General features: G+C 40.0%; 1 protein-coding gene across 1 annotated transcript in view; it reads left to right on the forward strand.

Annotated features, from left to right (window-relative positions):
- Positions 1-2,012: 2,012 nt before the first annotated feature.
- The window catches only part of LOC133522202 (regulating synaptic membrane exocytosis protein 2), a 52,393-nt gene continuing 29,484 nt past the window's right edge, over positions 2,013-24,921 (forward strand). The window contains 11 exon segments of the mRNA XM_061857438.1: positions 2,013-2,146; positions 11,415-11,619; positions 11,815-12,283; positions 14,416-14,740; positions 14,742-14,952; positions 15,687-15,903; positions 16,004-16,168; positions 16,871-17,022; positions 17,635-17,880; positions 18,084-18,221; positions 21,557-21,715. Coding sequence (XP_061713422.1) covers positions 2,037-2,146; positions 11,415-11,619; positions 11,815-12,283; positions 14,416-14,740; positions 14,742-14,952; positions 15,687-15,903; positions 16,004-16,168; positions 16,871-17,022; positions 17,635-17,880; positions 18,084-18,221; positions 21,557-21,715 — 2,397 coding nt within the window. The 5' untranslated portion in view covers positions 2,013-2,036.

Raw genomic sequence — 24,921 nt, forward strand, 5'->3', positions numbered from 1 at the left:
ACTCAAACACGCAAGACATATCAAGCTAGGTAGAGATAGCAATAAGCACGTAAATTTTATATTTTAGGTAACATTGTTACATCTAAACTTTAAACGAAATAAGTAGATACATCATCTTCGTACCGTTGACTACGGAACTCCATATTGTGGGTCGATACGCACTTGACCGGTTTTTTTGTAATTAGGTTACTGCCGAGAGCAATATAGGCCACCCCGCTCTCTTATCTTTTTATTAAGAACTAGCTGAAACTGCACTTACAAGTTACTTGCGTAGGTACCTATATATGTGTGCTTTCTCGTAACTCTAGGGTGAATCAATGCCTACCTAAGATAAAACTTAGATAAGTCTGCGAAGTGACTCAGGTCACTTCCGGTGACCTACTTACTTAAACTTTGACGTTTCTCTCAAAATTTAAGTCAATTTAAATACCTACTTTCGGAATCTTTGATTTGTTTTCTAAAATCAACATGTTTGTGGTCTGATGGTCTGATACTTACTTTACTCTTTGGGTCTGTCTAATTAATCGCCGAGTCTCCATATATAAAAGGTTTGTAAAATAGGGTGGCATTTAGTCGCAACCGCAAATGCATTTAAGAGATTAGCTGTATCGACATTTTATTTGGTTTTTCGATTTGTTTCAATATGTGTACTTTTTATGATATTTTTATTCGGTAATTAGATTGATTAGTATCATAAAAATAAAAATAATTACCAACCATCACCTTTTTTGATTGTCTTGTCTGTACTGGTTATTTATATTCTGCCAACAAACAAATGATCCAGTTTGTCATAAAAGAATGACAGCTTTTGGCATAATATTTTGATTAGAAAAAATAGTAAAATTTGCAATGAACTTAACCCAACATGTAATAAGATGGGTGCAAAATGCGAGCACCTACCGGGCCTATAGTCTGAGTTGCCCGCCGCGCACGCCGCCCGGCCAGTGCGGCTGCGGCGGCCGCCAGCCCGCGCCCCCAAGGGACTGCCGTCCATCCAAGATCGCGCCCAACCCCTGCTGCCCACATTTCCACCATGGCCATGATACCTGGAAAAAATACAAGTACATATTCCTTTTCCTTTTACCGGTAATAATCGCCCATACGATTAATTGCTTAGGGCATTGTCCCCATCCTAAAGGAGAATGCCGTGAATACGAGTATATGCGTAGACGCACCAAAAAGTACCCATGGGGCGATGGTATTAAGACTTTTTTCCATAACGATGAAACGAACCACCTGCCGTCAGAATGCACGCCCGCGCCGCTGGACTGCGATTGAAATGTGCCGCCGTCGGCTGATAGATGACAGAACCCTGCGCCGCGTTAGCATGTAGCCGCGTCAGCGCTCTAAGGCCATCTCAAACTTCAGAAAGTCGACAAACTACCTTATGCTATACTACTGAATAGTTAACTTCTTGGAAACTATAATTGAAAACTGACCCTCATCTCGGTGTAAAAAGTTTGAGTAAAATAAGAAGATACTAGGTATACGATTTTCATAATTTATATATATTTTTTTAAAATCTGTAACAATTTTGTAATAAGTCCGGGTAAAAGTAATTAATTGAAAGTAAAAAATTAAACATTCCATAGTTTGCAATGTTAGATATGTATGTTTTATGTCTGCTAAACCAATTAAATAAAGCAAAATATGAAACAGAATTGGGTGTGTTATTTTTTATTGTAATCTTTTCGGTACCGACTAAAAATGGTAAATATTATTTGTTTTGACATGGCAACATCCAGGTGCAGATCGGGGTGCGCGCGCACTTGAAGCTGTCGGAGAGAGGTACCGCGGCCGCAACGTGCTGAGGCGCTAGCGAGGGGAGCGAGGCGCGGGTAGGGCGGCCGGCGGAGCGCCACGATCAATAAGTGCGCTGACGTCAGTCGGCGGGCGAGCGCCATTGGCCCGTCCGGCATTATTAAATAAACCTCCGAACGGAGTGGCGCTCGAACGTCGCGCCGCGGGCACAGCACCGCATCGCGGCGGGCCCGCGCACCCGCGCAGCGCTCGCGGCCTGCCGCCGCCTGCACGCCATGGCCGACATGCCGGACCTGTCGCACCTCACGCCCGAGGAGCGCGCCATCATCGAGGGCGTCATGCTGCGCCAGCGGCAGGAGGAACAACGAGAGCACGAGATCATGAGGTGCGCCGCCGCGACCCGACCCCACCACCTTCCTACCTCCGCCCTGTTTTCATTTTCTTCTACCCACCTTAATTATTTATGAAGAATTTTGGTTTTCAGTTCTAAGCTTGCGCTATGAAATAATTTATTGTGATACAATAATCGATTACCGTTGCGCTAAACGCGTACGTGGCTTGGACTGCTGCATTAAATAGTGTTATTTTAGTGCTATTATCTACTCGTATAAAATGTGTTCCTACTATAGGTGCACAGATTTAAGATGAGTCTCAAAAATAAGGTCAACTAGGTAGGTAGGTAGTGGAAGTTCTGTATGGTGTCTTTATTATAGGTACGCAATACATATTGCTGACGTACCTAACGTTAAGAAAATAATAAGATAATTGAATTAAGGAACCCTTCTACTCAATTCGTTCTGGCTGGGCGAGTTAAAATTACTACTACTATTTAGTATTTTGACACTGTTTCCAGTGTTTCTGGAGTCTTATTATTGGTACGATTTTGTTGTAAAGTATGACCTTATAGTATTATTTGTTAATTTTTCGTACGTGCCTGCGCAGAGAGTCATGAATGATGTTTATCATCGAAACTAACCCCATCGGAAGTTAAACCTTCTAAGGTATGTAATATCGAAAAAAATTCGTTTCAAAAGGGACACTTTATGTTATTAATATCGTGCTAATTAATGTCTTTTGAACGACATATCTATAGTCCTATAAATCTGTACTTAAGTATCTGTACTTACCTAATTTTACACAACTAGCTCGGAAAGCCTACCTTTATTCTTCAAAACAAGATACCAAACTTGGATTATATTATATAGTTATATACTCGAGAGTGACAAAGTAATTAATAGCAAATTTTTAGTTTTTCCTCTCGTTTACTGGGGTAGACTTTTAAGTGCTGATTTTGAATAATGAGTATTAGTAAAAGCATTCATTTGGATTCGATTTGTATTCGTTGGTGTTGTGAACATTTTGGTTTTTCACTCGGTAGCATTGTATAACGTCCGTGCCTTAACCTTTTGTCGTGGCGTCATCAATGCTCAAGACATCAATGATCAATGCCACGTCAAAACTTGCACGTATACGTATACAAATCCGATCAAAACCACAACTTGATATGAAGTCGTGGCGTGTGGGGCACGAATGTGCTGACTATATATCAAGTCAATGGCGGCGAAAAGATTAAAACCCTCGCAACCCTCAAGATTTCTTTTTTAGAACCACGTAGCAACCGATATAAATATGGACTAGCTGTTGCCCACGACATCATCCGCGTGGATTTATTTCCCGAACACACAATTTCAACCCCTTTTTAACCTATTATAAGTGCTGAATTTTCTAAAGCACTAAAATCATTTTTCGTACTTTCTAATATTTTCTCTTCCTACTAATTTCAATTCCCTACTCAAATCGTTCCCATTACAAACTTTCAAACCTTTTTTAACCCAATTAGAAAATCTTCAAGCATAAAGCGTACTCCCATCTTAAAGGCCGGCGACGCATTTACAATCCCTCTAGCTGGTGCTGCGGGTGTTCATGGGCGGCGGTAATCGCTTACCATCAGGTGATCCGTCTGCTCGGTTGCCTCCTATATCACAAAAAAGTGGAGGTGTCTCTGGTTAATGCCACTCAAAAAATTAGGCCGGTTCGTGTAATACCTAACACAACACAAACAGCACTCGTTCACGAGTAGTATGAAGCGTATCTCGGCCATCGCCTCCCTCAACCTTCATTCGATAAAGTGCCGACGCCACCGTAAGCAAGGACTTTTATTAAGCAAGCATGGTAAATTCGAGCTGCCGGGCTGTATTAAAATTTAAAAAGTCATAAACATAAAGATAAGATAAAGATAGTTTATTATTCAAGTAGGCATATTACAATACGTTTATGAACCAGCAGGTCGGCGACACTTAGAAATGTAGTTAACATTAGTAAAGATGGCGGTGGTTTCTATTAATGTGATCCGAGAACCTACTTTTGCGCAAAGTTGACTACCGATTGTGCAAACTACATGACCACATGTCACTATAAAATTGGTACATTTTAAGGCACTGGTCCCACCGCGAGCGAGTAAGCTATGAACTATCGGCTATTTTCTAGCTCAAGAAACGAACAAAAGATAATCGCTTTCGTGTAAATAAAAGAGAGAGATATATATTTATAGTTCATAGCTGGCTTGTTCACACCGCCGGCGAAGACACTCTCACACCGCCCGGCGAGTAAGCGATAATTCCATACAATGTTTACTAGCCGCCCGCTGATTGTCAACTGTTCTAGTACATAATTTTACTAGTTGATAGCCGAGCTCGCTGATAGTTGGCGGTGGGACCACTGTTTTCTAGTTGACCGCCGCGATAAAAGCTATCGACTATAAAACTAGCTCAGCGGTACTCGCCGGTGCCTGCTTGGCGATCAATAGTATAGTTACCTTATTAATACCTTGCATACAATACGTATAGTTTGCGTACATCACAAATTTAAAAAAAGGGTCCAGTATGTTTAGTCATACACCCCTTCCTTCAGATAGTGTAATCCCGACCCTTGCTAGGATCATAGAAGATGTTATGAAAAAAGCTGCATTTTTAGATGGAAGCAAGCCACTTTTCTCGGTGATAGTATAAACATAAGTAAGTGATTTTTTCCGAGGATATCAAGATTTCATTCCTTAGGAGGCCGAGCATAAGCAAGTGCTTATACGAAAATGAAAAAATTCTATACTTTTTTTAGATTGATAGATTTTGACGTGTGCCATGTGCCAATTGAAAGAGATCGATTTATTTAACAAACATTTTGATTAGGATTTTCTTTTTTTTAACACCTTGGCTGCGGCAATTAAATATACCTTGTACATAGTTAACCATACTTTGCAAGTGGTCGATCGAACTTATTATATAAAGGAAATAATTGCGGGTTAATCGCATCTACCTGTCTCTGCCGCACTAATAAGGTACCTATTTTTGTAACACTCAATTGTAAATTTTTCTTCATAGTAAATGTACGAAAACATTTTTTTTTATATCTGACTTTTTTGTACATTACCGAAAGCTGACCCACGGAAACTATTGATACTGGATAGGAATAGAATCGATAGACATAATAAAAAAGTTTGTCAAAAATTTTCTCGCACCCCGTATGTTTTTTCAAAAATCTTTAAACGCCAATCTTTATTAATTTGAAATAGAAGGAAGGTCTTCTAAGACCATTTTCGCTTAGCAGTACGGAATCTGGTGGCTGCACTCACTGAGCCAAAATCTATTTCCACCCTGTATAGGTCATTGGCGAATAGGGCCCTCTTAAGTTTTTTACCTTTATGCTGGGCCACCCGGCTGAGCTAGTGGAGCGAGTAATCGCCCGTCGCACGCAAACACTCGCTTATAGCTCAGCGTCTAAACTAGTAAAACTATACTCGCTTCTCGCCGCTCGCCCACTAGTTTGTAGTTTATAGTTTCACTCGCTTATAGTTTGTAGCCGGCGGTGGGACCAGTGCCTAAGGGCATGAATACAACAATTATAAGAAGGTTACATATACCTCGTATGTCAAGACCTATCTTAATTCATAATGTTGCTACCTAGCAACTGTTGTTTACTGTCAAAAAATGTAAACAGATATATGATTGATATGAATTTATTATTTCTCTATTAAAGTGCAGAGCAGAGTAAATTCGGAGCAAGCATTAAACACGAGTCAAATTCAAATAGGGAAATTAGAATTCCAATAGTTTCAATGTAATAAAACCTGGAGGTGTAAAATTTTAACAGTCTTCAAGACAATGCCGGGAGGTTTAGATATTTTCGAAGGTATGAAGAAAATACCATCCTCCTTAGCGCTCATGCAGCGATGAAAACAAGCGATGATTATTTTAATTTTGTTTACGGCAAACATGTCCGATGATACTGCCAAGATATGTGCAATTTGATTCCGCTAAGTTAGACGAGATAGAGTGCATCTGTGGAGGTACGTGCGTAGACAAGACATACGTCCTATGCCTGACTAATGAATTTAGTACAAGAAGGACCCGAACCACGACATCATTACTCAAGTGTTTATTTTAAAGAATATCCGGAGCGAATTGTTTACGGAGCTAAAGAGCGAGACCAAATTACCAGGAATTCTCCTAATGTGCACTTTACCTCCGGAATATCTTGAATTCAAATCCAGTTGGATGTTAAGCTCGTCTAACTTAGCGGAATCAAATTGCACATATCTTGGCAGTATCATCGGACATGTTTGCCGTAAACAAAATTAAAATAATCATTGCTTGTTTTCATCGCTGCATGAGCGCTAAGGAGGATGGTATTTTCTTCTTACCTTAGAAAATATCTAAACGTCCCGGCATTGTCTTGAAGACAGTTAAAATTTTACACCTCCAGGTTTTGTAACATTGAAACTATTGGAATTCTAATTTCCCTATTTGAATTTGACTCGTGTTTAATGCTTGCTCCGATTTTACTCTACTCTGCACTTTAACATTAATAGAGAAATAATAAGTTCATATCAATCACATATGTTTACATTTTTTGACAGTAAACAACAGTTGCTAGGTAACAACATTATGAATTAAGATAGGTCTTGACATACGAGGTATATGCAACCTTCTTATTAATGTTGTATTCATGCCCTTAAATTGTACCAATTTTATAGTGACATGTGGTGATGTAGTTTGCACAATCGGTAGTCAACTTTGCGCAAAAGTAGGTTATCGGATCACATTAATAGAAACCACCGCCATCTTTACTAATGTTAACTACATTTCTAAGTGTCGCCCCCCTGACTAGAACCCGCCTAGCAGACGAAAGTGGAGCACCCACGCGAAATTGGCTTTTCGTACAAACGTAGTCCTCATTTTCCTCTCTGGATATTAAAATTATTGAAAATATTTTGACACAATTTGTTATACTCGTAACTATTTATTGTAATATGGTGGTGTATAGGTGATAATGATAATCTATATAAACTTAAAAAGTAAAATGTGAACTGACAATTATTATTATATACGTAATCAGTATAGGTAAATGTTAGACATATTTATGAGAAATATATATTGTTATCTCAAACATTAACTACATTTTTTTACTAAATTAAACTTGTCTAAAACAATAAAAATTATATATAAACTTGAACATATAAAAAAAAAGTTTGTCACCGGGCGAGATTCGAACCCGTAACACTCGTTGCTAGCCGTCCGCGTCTTAACCCGCTGGACCAGACGGACAGTGCCCGGAAACACGAAATTAGCGACCATATTCTGCGTCGAAAGAAAAACGCATGAAAACTCGAAAACACGCGTTTTCCCAAACATAAGACTAATCTAGATCAATTGTATACCCCCAAAAACCCCCATATACCAAATTTCAGTGAAATCGTTAGAGCCGTTTCCGAGATCACAGAAATTTATTGACCGAAGCGTAGCGTAGGTCTACGTTTTGACTCGCGCAATCTGCTTTCGTATGTCCGGATGTTCTCCTCTACAGGTCGCAATTCTCAACCGATTCGCGTGAAATTTTGCGACCATATTCTATGATCAAATAGAATTTTTTTGTCGATCCACTTTTTGGAATTTTTTCAAAATGGCGGAGTCATGGTACGTCGCGCCTAAACAAATAGCCGTATCGATATCATAAGAGTTTCCTCCTTGTGAGACATGGTTACAGAGTGGTTTGCGAAAAATTCAGATATTTTAGAACGCTGGTTTAGGGGGTATTTAGATATTTAGATTATACTCGAGAATAAGTAGCCTAATTTCACTGTGTCACATATATCCATTCGTGGCTCAATTGGAATACACTAGCTTTACAATCATGAGGTTCCGGGCTCAAATCCCAAACAATGAAATATTTTTTGTTTTTTTATGCACTTTAATTTCCTATTTTTTATTGACTAAGCTTTGTAACAGGGAGAGAGAAGAGGACCCTGGATCTATTCCCTGAATTGTAACATTTTGTATTTTTTTTGTATTTAAATTTCGTATTGTTGATCAAGCGAGCACGAAGCGCGAGCAAAGCGTATTCGTTTCAGTTTTATTGTCTGAACTTTTTTTACAGCCGTTTAAGTTCAAGGAGACGGACAGTTGCGCAGGCGAAAACGGGTTCATGTTTAAAAAAAATCTGAGCAGTTTTTGCATTTAGATTAATTTATCAACTTTGGCTTTGCTATAGAGACGTAGTTGTAGATTGGAATATTGATATTATATTAGGAATAGAAGTTTAAACGTAAATGTATGTTATATTGCTTTAATAAAAAAAAAATATATATCATAGCTAAAAGAGGGAAACGGTTTTCTAACATATTTCCTGCGTGCAGTCGCCGCAGAAAGTTTCGGTACGGTTCGTGGCATTCTTTTAGAAAATTTAGGTGCATATAGATTACTAAGAGCCAGCGATGCTTGCTATAATCTTGTCTACAAAAATTCAGGGCACAAATTTGCAGGAACACATTATATATCTTCTGTTGATATTTTAGTCAAGGTATTCGATGTAGCAAAATGATGTTTTAGTGGATTAAATTGCCAAATCCTATAGAGATAAAACACTACAGAGTGAAGCTCTGATAGCCCTTCTTCTGCCGACGAAGATGGAGGTGGTTCTACTTTTACCATTCAGGGGATGACCGACTAACTGTGGGCATTTGGAAACGGGAAAGGGAGTATTTTCTCTTTTCTTCCCATTTTGTAGGCGTTGGCAAAGAGAATTTGAAATGGAGGTGGATTGTCAAACAAAATTTTGTTGCTACTGTAAAATTGCTGCTATATCTTTCGACACATGATAAAAATTTGTAGAACGCCATTTGACTTTCCTTTCCTTGATGATATTTTTGATCCTTATTCGTTTACTAATATATGTTATAATTGTTAAATACCTAAAGTGGCGCCATCTAATAGATTAAAGCCCAAATGTTTGACAGCATCGTTTCGAGCGATGGCACCATAACGTTCCAAAAGTTTTAATCATGTGTCCAAAGATGGCAGTAAATTTACGTGTCTACAAAGTTTTCTTAGTTAATAATTAATGAAAATTCCTTTTCCGTGCGGGCTTTTTAAATTCTAATAGGTATACGAAAAAGTATCTATAAAAAATTAAGAGCAATTAACATTATTTAGAGGTCGCTATAAATGAAACAATACTGCTATACAAAATAGTAAGAAAATAAATTGACCCATCAATAATTCTTTTTTGAAAATGTCTTTAACGGCTCTTTATTCATTTTATTTGTTATTTATAAGTATGCTAAAAAAGATGGCGATCGTTTATTTTGTTTTAGGTAACTTTGCATTTTTTTTATTTGTATGAGGATATTGCAAATCACAAAATCATAGCGACCACCTAATCATTCGCAAATGAGTTCAAATTTGGCACATAGATTACTGTTCTATAAAGGGAGCCATGTGAAGATAAAACCCTTTCAACTTTTATCTACATACAAAGTTGGACCATCCTATTCGATAATTATGTTTTTTTGTCAATTTAGTTTTTATAAATTCTTCTAAACAGCGGAGCCTTACATTTATTCAGTTTTAAGGGCTCCTCTACACGATGGCTCAGCGTAGGCCAATGTAAGGGACGCAGCTATGCGGTGAAATGAGATAGAAATATCACTTGCTCCCTCTAACGCAGTGGTTCCTAACCTTGTTAGTTCTGCCACCCCTATGACTAACTAGGGAACTCGATTTTACCCCTACTCCCAATAAATATCAATATTCTTTCTTACAGGTCTAATTTCTGTTATATTTAATTGAGCTTATTACCTCCGTAAAATACCAGATTTACCCCTACGGGGGTAATTACCCCCAAGTTAGGAACCGCTGCTCTAACGCATAAATGCGCCTCTAGGACTTGCCTACGCTGGGCCATCGTGTAGAGGAGCCATAAGCTATGCTCGCGAGGTCTACAGCTCACAGAGCTACTAGTATATATATATACAAGAATTGCTTGTTTAAAGGTATAAGATAGGACAAATAAGCTCATATCTCTTTACGACTTTTATTTATTTCTAACTGTAAACAACAGTTGCTAGGTAACAACATTATAAATAAAGAAAGGTCTTGACAAACGAGGTATATGCAACCTTATTAATGTTTTATTCATGCCTTAAAATTATATACATTTGTACAATTTGTAGTGACATCTAGTGATGTAGTTTACATAATCGGAAGTCAACTTTGCGCAAAAGTAGGTTGTCTGGAATGGAATTATAGAAATCGCCACCATCTTTACTAACGTAAACTATTTTCCTAGTGCCCCCCCCCCCCCCCCTGCTTCAACCTATGAGTGTGTAACTTGGGTACCTATCATCAGTGAACGGAAACGTTCACTGGGTATCATACATTCTTGGTGTAACAAAAACAAAATATACACTTCTCTCAGCTTTTTAAGACAGCAAGTAGTGTTTAATAAATACATAGTAGGGCTTTTCTTAAATACGAATGCCAAAAATATGAATCAATTTCCTACGTAGTATAAAGGACTAGTAACTTCATCGATTCGAAACCATTAAACAACTTTCGCTCGATACCTTTTTATAGTGAATTATAATATAGGAAAATTCACGCATATAATAACAATGTTTCTTTTTTTGCACACAAGCCATTCGTAAATATTGTTTTTAAAAATGCATAATGATATTTTTTCATCAATATCATCGATTACTTTTTTTGTTAAAAATAACTAAAAATAACAATTATATCCGCGATACCTTAGGCACGCGCGGCCGTCCGCTTGGTTCTCAGCAAGCTGCGTTAACAACAACGCTATTCCGACTTATACTGAAAAAAAAAAACATATTGAAAATACATATCATTTCTAGCTAATACTATATTCTTACTAGCGTTTGTTCCGGTTTATTGCCACGGCTCATGGGAGCCTGGGATCCGCTTAGCAACTAATCCCAAGAATTGGCGTAGGTACTAGTTTTCAAGAAAGCGACTGCCATCTGATCTTCCAACCCGAAGGGGAAACTAGGCCTTATTGCGATTAGCCCGGTTTCCTGACGATGTTTTCCTTCACCAAAAAGGGACTGGTAAATATCATATGATAAATCATACATAAGTTCCGAAAAACTCATTGCTACGAGCTGGGGTTTGAACTCGCGACCTCCGGATTGAAAGTCGCATGCCTTTACCAAATCTTCTAGCTAATATTTATCAACCGAAACCGATTTTTAACCCAGTATCCCTTGGTGTAGTCGATCAATAGTATAGGTATTTACACAAGTCTGGCGCTATTACCAACACCTAAATCTAAAATAACGTATGAATTCACTTCGATGACAGGCGTAAACAAGACGAAGTGGCCGTGCTGGAGCAGACCATACGCACGAGGAACGAAATGCAACGCGCGGCGGGCGTGGAGCTGGCCGCTACTTGCCACATCTGCCTCAAGACCAAGTTCGCGGACGGAGTGGGCCACTCGTGCCATTACTGCCGCGTCAGGTGTTGCGCTCGTTGTGGCGGAAAAGTAACCTTACGCTCTAACAAGGTACGTCATACAAGTAGCTTTTGCGCTTTCTTACGGTACTGAATGACAATTAATTCATGACGCGAATGAATCCTGATTTGATTGTTGCTAAGCCAGCACTGGATGGCAAATGTTGACAATAAATATGGACACAGCAATAAATACCGACCGTCATTTACAAAAATCTTTCTCTTAGTGCACTTCTTGCTTTGACAGGTAATTTGGGTATGTATATTATGTCGCAAAAAACAAGAACTGTTATCAAAAACCGGACAATGGATACACAAAAGCGCCGGGCAAGATGCCATGTTATGGCGCATGGAATCGGACCTACACGGGTTAGTGTCGCCCGCTGATTCCACCATCGACAAGAGACCAAAACTGGAAAGAGCCCACAGCGCCGCGGAGAAAGAGAACCTGCCGCTTCAGCGCTCGGGAAGTGCATTGAGGCGCCAGTACAGTCAGCAGGAGCCGCGCTGCTACGGTGAGCTGGAGGGGCTGGCGCGCACGCACCCGCACCTGGTGCACCCGCGCCAGAAGGCAGCGTACGGCGTGGAGGAACCACCCTCGGCCTCGCAGCTCACGCCGCACTCCCTCGCGCACCCGCTGCCGCCGCGCTCCTCCTCCTCCGACGACGAGGCCCCGGAGTGCATCTCTGACGAGAACGACGAGTATCGCGATCGTGGTGAGTCATTGCGCTCGCTAAGCCATTGTTTCACCACCCGATCCCGCCCGTCTCACCACTGATCCCGACAACCTGAGCTAATTTTATTTATATATCACCCCACATACCTACAACACAACACTACATGCTATCGATACGATAACAGTTCTGACCACCTTTTGGTACACTAACCGGCCCACAATACTGTCTGCCATAAATGCGTGTGCACATAAACTTATCCATCATTTCATTTCGCAGTGATAAAGTTAAGGTGTTCCGTGCGAGGTATTCAAATAATTATGTTTAAGTATTAGCAGTGGTAGCTTCAGGTAATTATGTTTAAGGCTAATTATAATTTGATATGTTTTTACAGAAACGGCTAGTGTAGAGCACCTAAACTTATCTACGTACACGTGTATCCATTGTTATCATCATGACTGTCCTAATTGTAAACTCATTGTCTCATGTCGGTATCATGACGGCATCATCCCGAGTTTGATGTTCGCCAACTTTACCCTGTAGGTACACTAGGTTTCTTTTCAGAATTAGTCAGGTGCAGAACGAATTGTATATTTGGCACACACGCATGCACGATGTGTGTACCGCGCTTAAATCATTAACAATATTAAATGCGTGCCGTGGCTGAGAGCGCGCGCGCCCGTACGCGCCCGGAGCAGCACCGCAGTCGCGGTCGCTGCCGCTCTGTCCGAATCGCGCCTCACCTTGCATCCCACTGTTCGCAGGTAATAGAGATAGGAGCGGATCCGAGAGCTCCACGAGTCAACGACGGGTGATGTTAAACGAGAAAATGAATACGTTCTTTTCGGTGAGGACGTTTTTGGGAAGATATGCGTTGTACTATATTGCTGGTTCTTAGATGTCTCCGTATTCGTATTGTTCTTAAGCGCAACATCTTAATTACTTCATCCTATGACCAATCAACTGTGATGGCTGTTAAACTTTGTAAACCCTATCCTATAATTCAAGAAAGACTGTCACTTCGTTTGAATTCACCTAAACCTGCTTATGATAAGTTAAACAGACGTTTGTAAAAATACCTTTCTCACTTCGATGGGTACTTGGATACCTATTCAGTGCTCATAGCCTATGATACCTACATAAGCATGTTTGGGCCGTTTCATTCTTCTGTTTCTTTTTATTTGAACCAAAAATAATTGTTTACGAGTAACAACACAATTACATACAAAAAAAAATAGTGCTCGGTAAAATACGCGTCTCGTAATCTTCACCAAACTTCAGCTTACTATTGCAGATATCATGATAAGGACAATATTTTAATATTTAGACAACATTTCATAGTCATGCTCTTATCATGCAGAACTAAAATTATTACCGGCAATTGTTTTTAATGATTTGTATAATTTGCAATTATAAAAGCACTTACAAAAGTAGTTCTTATTATACAGGGCATGTATTTAGTCACCTGCAATAATTTACGGGGTAGGTCATACTGAGCAACTTTTACTATAGGAGCAACCCCGAAATCGCGAAAAAAAATTTACTCTCCCATAGAAAATCTCAAGATCCGACAGCCAAAATGTATAAAACAGCCAATTTATTTTTCACGACTTCGGGGTTGGTCCAATAGTAAAAGTTGCTCATTATGACCCCGTAAATTATTGCAGGTGACTAAATAAACAGCCTGTAGTACCTACCTAGTTAAATTATGACTGTCTTTATACGCCACGCACGTCGTACATCGTTTGAGTTTACCTTTGCTCAGATACCGTAATTTTCATCTAATTTATGGTTCAAATAAAATCGCATGCTTGAGCGAAAAGAAGTGTATACATTTGACTACAGTCTTGCATTAGATTGTGTGAACGTGTGTTTTATTTTTGATTGTTGTTTTCTTGTATGATCTGGTAAACACACATTCTTTCCGCTTGTGCGTGATCACCGCTTTAAAATGATTTATTTTTCGGCAGAGAACTGCACTCATTCCAAAGTTTGAATCCCAATCAATGGGTTGATCATGCGCTTAGTCAGGTCGTAATTTAATACTATCAAAACGTCACATCGCAGTTATAACAACGGTTCCGGGCGCGTACGGACGCGCAGTACTACTCGTTATTCGGACGCAAGTTAGTAACTTAATTGTACCTTTGCTATTTATACGATGTTATCCTTAGGACAACTAGAGGCGTGCGCGACGCTACGGCACCCACACCTGCGCAGCGCCAGCGTAGTAGCCAACAATTATTACAATTTGACTAATCATGCTGCAAGCACATACGAAGCGGAGCCGCGCGGTATGTTCGATTTGCGACCTGCGCCCGCCGGTGGACGCAGCTTCGACTCCGTCACGGACTGCCGCTGGCGCGCACGCGACGACGGCGAGGGCGCCTACCTGCGTCCGCTCGCGCTCGGTGAGGGCCCGCGCCCGGACCGAGCCGTTTATAAGAGTGCCTATCTGTGGGAAGACTCCTCTGACAACCGACGCTTTACCGAGAGGAGAAAAAAAAACAGTCCGCTTCGACGGACACGAGGGCGCTGCGACATTCCCGCGGGGCGGTCGCGACGCGTCTGGCGCACCTCACGACTGGGCTTCGCTGCGCTGGGAGTCTGAGCGCCAGACCAGCCAGGACTCCGCCACTAAAGACTCGGGCATCGATACCTCTAGCACCTTCACCTCCAGCGAAGACTCAAACAGGGGCGACTGCCCTAAGGTACTTTGTGAATCCATATTTTACATTGTACCTGATTGATTCATTTCCCATAGCCGCTTCACATTTTGTTCAAATATACAATGCCGTTCATGGCCTGATTCAGTCAACCCAGAGTTTGCAACATTACGTTGCTTTTTTATGATTTACCCGTAAGGTACAATTTAGTTAAATAGCGTCTAGCGTCGTTGTAAAATAGTAACCTTGATTTGCCTTCTTCGCTCAAATCATTTAAGTTATGCTATGGAAAGAAAGGTTGTTATACCTATGTATTATTCACCTGTGATATAGTTAATAGTTTTTAAATAACTAAATGGCAGTAGGATATATTCTTGTGAGTGCAAGATTCGTGAATGATTGTTTTTCGTTTATGTTTAGCTGTAGCACGGTTGCATTGCCACGCATGCACGTTGCAAATTAAATGTGCACCTAGATGTTATACGCTGCATACCCATTGTGTTGATAATTTATTCATTTTATTATTATTAGCTTCTGTTCTAAGCCTGTGCCCGCTCTCGAGGCAAATTTCGAGCTTATTTCAAATTAAATACTCAACTAAAAATCTATATAAATTATATTTCTGATAAAAAAATCTTTGCGTAATTCTTTAGTTATTTTGTGAGCATGGCTCTAGTAGTTCAATGTCTATTGAGAATAAAATATATCAACTAAAAAATGAGTATTAACTCGTGACTCGAGGGTTTTATTATAAAGTCTGTGTGCATTACCTACGGCAGTTCCCGCTGAGCTGGCAGGTGTCGACCGACGGCTCGCGCATGGTTGGACACATGGTGTTACGCAAGAGTGTGGTGGAAGGCAGCGGACACTCCTCCGCCGCCATCTTGGGCCTTAAGGTCGTAGGGGGCAAGCTGCTGTCCGACGGCACACGCGGCGCCATCGTCGAGAAAGTCAAGAAGGGCTCCATCGCGGACTTGGAGGGCCAACTGAGGACAGGTAGATAATTGCATCATGCTTGTGAATATTGCATGCCTCTTAAAAAAGGTCACATGAAATAATACGTGTACTGTACTTAACTGGACTCGATGACCATCAGGCGACGAGGTGCTGCAATGGAACGGAGTGCCGCTGCAGAACCGCAGTGCGGAGGAGGTGGCGGCGGTGGTGGCGGACAGCAAGCATGATTCGCACGTGGAGCTACTCGTGGCACGCCCGCTACCAGCCGCGCGCCCCCCCGCTCCGCAGTGGAGGACACACAAAGGTACTACAACAATGCGCCAAAACTATCTGACATCCTCTAATACTTTTATTTTACGAATAGTAATACACATATCTGCACAAAGTAAGTTGCCAATCGTTTACGCTCCGTGGCGAACGAAAGCCAACTGTCACTGTCGCACTAATTTGGAATAGTGATAAAGAGACACAAAGCGTTTCGCTATCGTAACGCAAGCGATTATCACCTTGGTCACGTTCAAAACTATTTTCCATACTCTAATTGTTTTGAGTGCTCTCTGGTTAATAGCCCGGCATGCTCTTGGCCGGTTTTTGTAAATCTCTTAGAGAATGGTACAATGACTTGACTTCACTACTATAGGCTATTTAATTTTCCGCCTTTGCGTTGAATAATGGTGGGACTTCAAACAAGGGTCCAAGTTGAATATAACAAGAGATTTCTTTCATTATTAACATTTAATGCATGGCACCTTACGCGTCGCGTACGACGTGGTAAAAATGTAAATATTATAATCATAATTTGTATACTAGGTATTTGCTATCAGTCCATTGTCAATATGTGCCATAGCCGTTAAGCAGTTACCACTCACGTACACAGTCAATAACTTTTTAACTCGAAACCTTCAGTCGGTTTATTATATTTTTTCGATTTATTACGAAAGGCAATATGGGGCCGGCCGGGCACGGGCTTCTTAATTAAGTTGATTGTAGCGAGACTTTGTTCTAGCGAGATTGTTGTACTGTGCAGAAGTGTACACGGAGGTGATGGGTGGCTGCGAGAACCCCAGTGTGCTGGTGACGTCGCCCGGCTCGCCCGACGTGCACGCACGCCGCCGCCCTCGACATCACCACAGCGCGCACGTCGCCGGACGGATACAGGTACTTACCCATTCTAATACTTAATACTTAGCACGTTATTGAATCAGAAGCTTGGGATACGCCTGCAAAAGGACGAATACACCGTCTACTCTTTTCACCAATGTATTTGTCTCCAATAATGCTACTAGGAATACAGAACTTTAACGGAACATTTGGTTATACATATTGTATACATAAAAATTTTCCCGTTGATTAGGTGTACTAAAAATCAAAAACAAAATTGAAATCTAACTATTTTCTTTACTTCATTTTTTTTTCTAAACAACATAATTTTGCCACCTTTTTAATAATCTAAATAGTAAATATGAAAAACCTATCGATCGCACGCAACGCACTTATGTTGAATAACGAGCGGATTGCTTGGTTGGATAGAGGGAGTAATTTTGTTGTTATTTCATTTTATCTGCAATTGCCAAAATAGCTACTACTATTTCATTCCAAAAAATGGGTATTATGTGACCATTTTACATCAGGGTTTTAATTGTATTCTTTTTATTTGAAAAACAAACTATTTTCGTATTGAAAAGCAACTTGAAGGGTTATGAGGAAAGCATGTTTGAGACAATCTCGTACACATATCCCACGTTCAATTGAGTGTCTGTTTCCGTCCAGTTGAAAGTATACTTCGACATCAGCGCCCTGCAGCTGGTGTTAACAGTAGTGTCGGCCAGCGGGCTCTGCCCCCGACCGGACGGCACCACGCGCTGCCCGTACGCGAAGATCTTCCTGCTGCCCGACAAGAGCGAAAAGAGCAAGCGTCGGACTAAAACTCTCGCCAACACCCTGGAACCAAGGTGGAACCAGACCTTCGTGTATTGCGGCATACGTATCACCGATATTAAGAAACGGATATTGGAGGTAAGAACATTAATTACTTACACAATTTCGTTGGTTTTGATTAACAAAATAATCTTGATCATATACCGTTTCTTGTGTCAGTAATTGCTTATTTTCAACTGATCACTTAACTACACGTACACATAGTACTAAAAAACGTTTCGTAGCAGCTTTCTCTACGCAAACGTCATCAAACAGAAAATTATAAGAATACTTTTCTGTAGGTAACGGTTTGGGATTTGAACCGTTATGGCCCAAACGATTTCCTGGGTGAAGCGCTCCTAGACCTGGACACGGCCGTGATGAACAACGAGCCTTGCTGGTACCCTTTGAAGCCGCATGAAGAAAACTCCAGTTTTAGCGTAAGTTTAGTTTAGGGTACTTTACCCTAATAATATTGATTTGTTTGGTATGTACAGTCAGTATCAAAACTAGCGTATCAGACTGCGTCAAAAGTCGTGCGCCTTAGCAAAAAAAGATATCTCTCTTTATGTAGAACGATTAGACCGTGGAACTGGATTAATTCCTATTCGGAAGAGTATTCGAGGGTGACAGATACTTACTTTCGGTGCGTTGTTTCATCTGCTACTATTATTCCTGACTGTAGTCGAAACACTATAAAAATTAAACCACCATGACGGAAAGAATTACAGTCCTTTTTCCGCAGAATGCCTATATTGAAAACTGTCAATTACCTCGAACGGGAAGGATTCAGTCTCATCTGTGGGACAAATGGGAATGAATCCTTCCCATCTGTGACCGCCTCGGTTTTTTCCTGTCTTTTTTATTATACTAATGTCGATTTTGTTAGTCGCTATATTGAACAGTTAAAATTCCAATTCGTGAAATACTTTACTTTTAATACTAAAATAACAATCAAATTTGCTACATAACTCTATACTTGTTATAGGTTGTTGTTATGATGAAGCCAGTTTTTTTTTCCACATTTATGATGGAAATTATTTAATGCTGACTAGACGTGTGCGCCGCGCCGGCGCGCCGCAGCCAGGTTTTTTTGCCACGCCGCTGCCGCCGATAAATGATCGGCGTGTAATCTGCGTGACCTTGAGTGTTGTTAATTAGCTATTCCAACTTGATATTTGGATTACAATTTATATTTTTTTGTATTATATATGTTACAGTTGTTAAATACATCAATTATTAACTAAATGAAGCTAGTTGTACAAAGTATTTGGCACACCAATTAAAATTACCGATTAATCCTCAGTATTCAGCGTCATGAAAGATGAGGGAGCGATATATGAAGTAGGTTTTTCTCTGTTAATTATGAATTCACATTCAACTATTAATTTTAATTTTTATGCCCTCACCTCACACACTAAAGCAGAATGTTTCGTTATGAAAGGCTAACAATTAATTACGCAACGAAAACACATGGCTCATGTACCATGGGATCTCAAGGTGCAACAGAAAAGGAAAACTAACTAGCGCGCGATTAATGACGCGACATTTTCTTATCACACGGTGCTATGGTTACAGTCACCTGGGCCTTTCAGTTAACCAAACATGCGTTTTTGTGGTAGTTATAAGCCCTTTCCAAAATGGGCCATCTAACAAGAACGGTAATATAGGTATGACTCGGTACAAAAGTTCTTGTAGCAAATTGTGTTACTATTTTCACCTGGTTGACGGGAATAACAAAAAGAAATACATAGAAATGGCTTACGATCAACCATGCTAAGACGACAGTAATGGTAGTAAACAGAGTAGACATATTCCCAGTTACCGACGCACTCGTCGGCGATTACAATTAAACGAGCTATTTTGTAATTCTTGAATTATTAACCAGTACTGGTTGTGGCACCTCCGAGATACGCAGCAGAGCTGGCATGGCTAAGAGTGCTATGACTAACCTCGATAAGATCTGAAATAACAGCCCTAGCCAAGGTGTCAATAGCCATCTTTACGACAACGAAACGCTTTGTAGCTCTGTATCATTCTTCCATATTAGTGCGACAATGACAATTGGGTTTTGATCGCTACGGAGCGTAAGCGATTGGCATGTTAGCTACACGGCCAGAGGTATTCGACGTGCAACTAACGTGCAGTTGGTATTCGCTCTCGTCGTTTCAATATTCCAGTATGGTACCCGATACGTGGAGCCTCAAAAGTTTTACGTTACGTTGATGCTCTTGAGAAGATTGCTGCTCATACCCTGGACATGGACAGCTAGAAGATCAAACCCCTCCCGGCTCTCCATGGGCGAGCCCTTAGCTTCTTAGGGCATATTAAGCGGTTTTCAACGCATGATGTGTAGAAGACATGAATTAATGGCAATTAATGGCAAACGTGCTCGAGGTGGATGGTACACATGTGAGATGGTAGAACGTTATGAAAATGTCGCCTGGCGGCAGTCTGCACCGTTAAGTCCACACGGCTTATGACCGCACGAAATGGAGACAAATTACATGTGGTCGCGATCCTCAGCAATGAGAAAATGGTGCTTGTACGACAAGAAAACCATTTAAGGGAGGCTTCCCTAATAGCAGTTCAGTATGTCTAGTAAATTTCAAAGATATTTGGAATTCTATTTTGTTAAACTACCTCATTTTTAATACGATAAGGCATGGAAATCATGAGAAAACGGAGAGTTACAGTTATGATCGAAGGTCATCGGGGCCAGGTTTAGGTAACCCCTTAATGCAAGCCAGTTACAAGGGATATGAAGTTATTATACCAATCCTATATTAATTTACAAATCCTATTTTACTCACAGCTTATTCAAAACTATACATAGTTCACTTATAGCAACCTGGATTGATGAAATTTTCAAGAAAAACAACAAATTGTTGATTTTTCTTTAGAAACCCGAAGGTCACGCCGATCTCACGCCGCCGCCGCCAATTTTTTGGCAAAAGCCGCCGCCGATCGTTTTTAAATCGGCGCACACGTCTATGCTGATCCGCGTCTAGTATAATATAATGTAGGTACATTATATGATTTTTATTTCAAGTATTTGAATTTTAACTGTGTGTCCCCGCCAGGCACAAATGGAAAGGATCCATTCCCATCTGCTGCCGACGGGAACAAATAGGAATGAATCTTTACCATCTATGACGGACTTTCCCCTTTGTGCCTGCCCCCTGACCGGGGGGGGCTACACTCACTACACTCTGACAGATGGGAATATACACTCAGAAAACATATATTGAAAAATGGTTGAATATTATTAATTTGTACTTTAATGATTTTCCAGACTAACCAATCCTAAGTAATACTAAACTTTGTTTCGGATATAAAAATAGTTTTTTTAGACATTGTATGAATATTGTATTTGATTGTAATCATGCAAACAATAGGTAGATGATACTTAACTTAGTAAACAGAGACCGCACCACAGCGCAGCAATATAATGCTACGAACGTGCTTAACATTGTTTGTAGTGGCATCAGTTGGATCGCGTAGGACTTGTATACTGACATTTGCAATTTGATTGTCGTGGTACCCACAGTTGTACATTTTACATGGAAACGCAGGATTTATACCTACTACTTTTTATGCGCACTACCAAATTGTAAACATTTCTTTCATACAAACTAAAAATGTTGTGTACGAGTAAAATGTTTTTTATCTTAATGATAGGATTTTATTACTGTACCACAAAGTGGAATGAATGGTCCTCGCAGAGTAAATTTTTATAAAGGAAAATATCATGTAAATAAATATGGTGATGTAGCGCTACCGCGAAGAAGAAGCAGACGGCGAGCATTTGTCGCCGCCGTCGACGTCCACGTCGCGGCTGTCGGACTCCGACACGCCCAGCGAGTGCGACCTGCGCCGCCACCACTCGCTGTCCAGCCTCGCGTCCAGCTCCAGCCCTCCGCCGCCCCACGAGGTCAGTCACCTTGACTTATCGCAGGCGCAGTTAAGAAGAAGACACCAAGACATCGGCACAGGACTTCCCGGCCAGTGTCCACCTTTTAACCTATTCAATAGATACGCAACTACGCATGCGATTCCAATGTACTTCGTGCTAATATTGATAGTGCACAAGAAGCCACGAGTGTTAAACAAAATTTGCTCCCGAGTGAAACATACAATTTTTCACCACACCAACGCGAGGAAAATACAAACTGTAAAAAAACGTTGCAAATCAAATTCAAACAAACGATATTAGCTTTAAGTATCATTCAAAACAGTCCGATTACTTTGCTACTATTATGGATAAAATGCAACTTTCTCGTCAGTTTTTGAAGTCTATAGAGACCCTTTAAGAGTTTATGTGGTGAAAAATATGTATAATATTTATATTGCGTTTACGGACCATAAATTTTCACTTAACTGGGATAAAACATAGACAAAATACTGAAGGCTTAGACGGCCTTTGAAAATCTCAACTTTATTTTATTAATATGACACTAATCCCAACAAATCGTGTTTATGCGTTATTACTGTTATTAGTGCACGCGATGCACATAAGTAGAATATGTAATCCTGCGTCGCCTTTGTAGCTGAAAAGTGCTAATTGTCAGCTACAAAGCGAAAATTGTCCGTAAAACCCGTGACTTTATTTCATAGTAACGTTTTCATGTATAACTTGCTTAATGTAGCTAACAACTACTTGTTCAACGATTCGACAAACTATACATTACCTACCTATATATAACTAATACGTAGACGTAATAACTTCCTTTAAGGTGGTTCGATTTCCATACAAAAAACAATTGCGTTTTATGAAGTCATTACACACTATTACTACATAAATATGTGCGCATCTATCTACTTTCGACTGTTAGTTTGCGCTAAATTGATAGAAAAACTATGTTTTATACAGAAATCACGCAATAAACAATATTTCTCTATCAAAGTAACACCAAAATAACGTTGTAATGACTTCATAAAACGCAATCGGTTTTTGTATGGAAATCGAACCACCTTACTTTTATCTATTTGCTTAATATTCAATATATTATTAGTTACTATCAGTATTTAGCATGTTTCAATTATAGGTACCTTGCGATTAGAGATGCAACGAATATTCGGCCATTATTCGGTAATCGGCATATTCGGCCACAATTTCACTATTCGGCCGAATACCGAATAACGGAAAAGTATCCGCTGAATACCGAATAGTACGTTAACACGTAGATGACGGTAAACGAGGAGTAAAAAACCGGCTAAGCACGAGTCGGACTCGCACAGGAAGGGTTCCATACCATTATCTAGAAAAAAAAACGGTCACACATCCAAGTATTGATCCCGCTCGTCTTTGCTTAACTTCGGTGATTGGATGAGAACCTCGAGATTGGGAAAAAATATTTATTTTATTCTGTTTTTAATATTTGTTGTTATAGCGGCAACAGAAATACATAATCTGTAGGAATTTCAACTGGCTAACTATCACGGTTCATGAGATACAGCCTGGTGACAGACGGACGGACGGACAATATCTCGGTAATAGGGTCTCGTTTGACCCTTTGTGTACGGAACCCTAAAAAGTAACAAACTCCAAGGAATCAATTATTAATATCAGTATAATCTTATAGATAGTTTTGACACACACGACGAAAACGAACGCACCGCAATGTCCGCAATTCAATACGTACTGCGTGCAGAATAAGCGCAATTTCTATCAGACTGCCTACATGCAACTTGCACAGCGTACGCACGCGCACGTTAGAAATTACTTCATTTTAGGTAAAACTTCTAACCGAATATTCGGTACTCGGCCAAGCCACTATTCGTTGCATCTCTACTTGCGATTGCTTAGCGTGATATAACAAACAATAAAGGATCACATAGGTACGTGTTCCATACTTAGGGTTTAACTTACCTATAAATAGCCAACGTTATAATCGTTAACGCTCCGTAGCGTAGCGTAGTCATCTCTCTCTATCAGTCTTCCATATTAGTGCAACTGCACTGTGACAGTTGCGTTTCGTTCGCCACGGAGCGTGAACGATTTGCACGTTGGCTACGCGGGACCAGTGTTTTTTATCTAGGTTCATTGCGCTAAGATTTCGCTAATTTTATCATAGCTTGCAGCAACATAATTATCTACTTACATTGTCTTCAACTAACAACCCCGAAACAATAGGTCCACCACGATATTTATGAAATCACAAATCAATCAGTACTAACATTTCATGTAAGTAGTCCTGGAGCCCGTTTCAGGAAAGCTTGTAACTTATAATACAAATGAATATTTGAATATTTACAAGAGAAATAATAAAATAGGAACTTCCGGTTATGCTCCAAGGTGTAAGCATTCAAGAAACGGTCTCTGGCCGGCTTAAGCTACAAAAATATTTAATTTAAAATTCGGCACAAATTTTGAAGATCATTGGGGATCAAAAAATCGCGTAACACATGTGATTATCATAAACCTACACACAATACATGTCGATGCATAACAAAATCTGTTAAGACGAAAGTGGACGACCCGTGCGTAATCGCCGTTTCATACAAACGTAGTCCTTATTTTGCTCTTTAGATATGATGATATGAACATTACTTATTGGAAATATTTTGACAATTTGTTGTATATCAACCACAGCTATGCCCTTATTCGCGATAATCCCGTTTATAAATATGTTTTAATAACGATACAAGTGACAAATTAACTATGGTATTTTGTCATGCGTCGACACATTTGATGTTTCTAAATATCAACCAATTCTAATACTGAACTTTTTTCCAAAGTCCAGTTAGTTGCCCAAAAATTATTGTGGCTTATTGTTTCTCCGGAATAGTAGTGGCAAGGCGTCCATCGAGCCCACTTCAAGTCTGAACATACTTTCCTATAAAGATTGCTTATATAGTCACCTACAATCATTTACAGGCTGAATATACACCGTGGGCTGATAAAACCCGACAAATTTTAAAGATGTATTCTTATATTTCATATTTATTTATTTATTGCAACCATGGTATTATCGATATTACAAAGTCTGGGTAGTTCCACATGGACCCTGTAAGGGCATAGCAATATAACATGCATAGGGTCTAATCTTGTTTGTACATATGAAAGTTATTCTGAATCAAATAATTGTCAGTGAATTAAATACAAATAGCCAAATAATTAATTATTAAGTAATGTCA

This window comes from Cydia pomonella, chromosome 1 (assembly GCF_033807575.1).
Source record: "Cydia pomonella isolate Wapato2018A chromosome 1, ilCydPomo1, whole genome shotgun sequence".
Classification (NCBI taxonomy): Eukaryota; Metazoa; Arthropoda; class Insecta; order Lepidoptera; family Tortricidae; genus Cydia; species Cydia pomonella.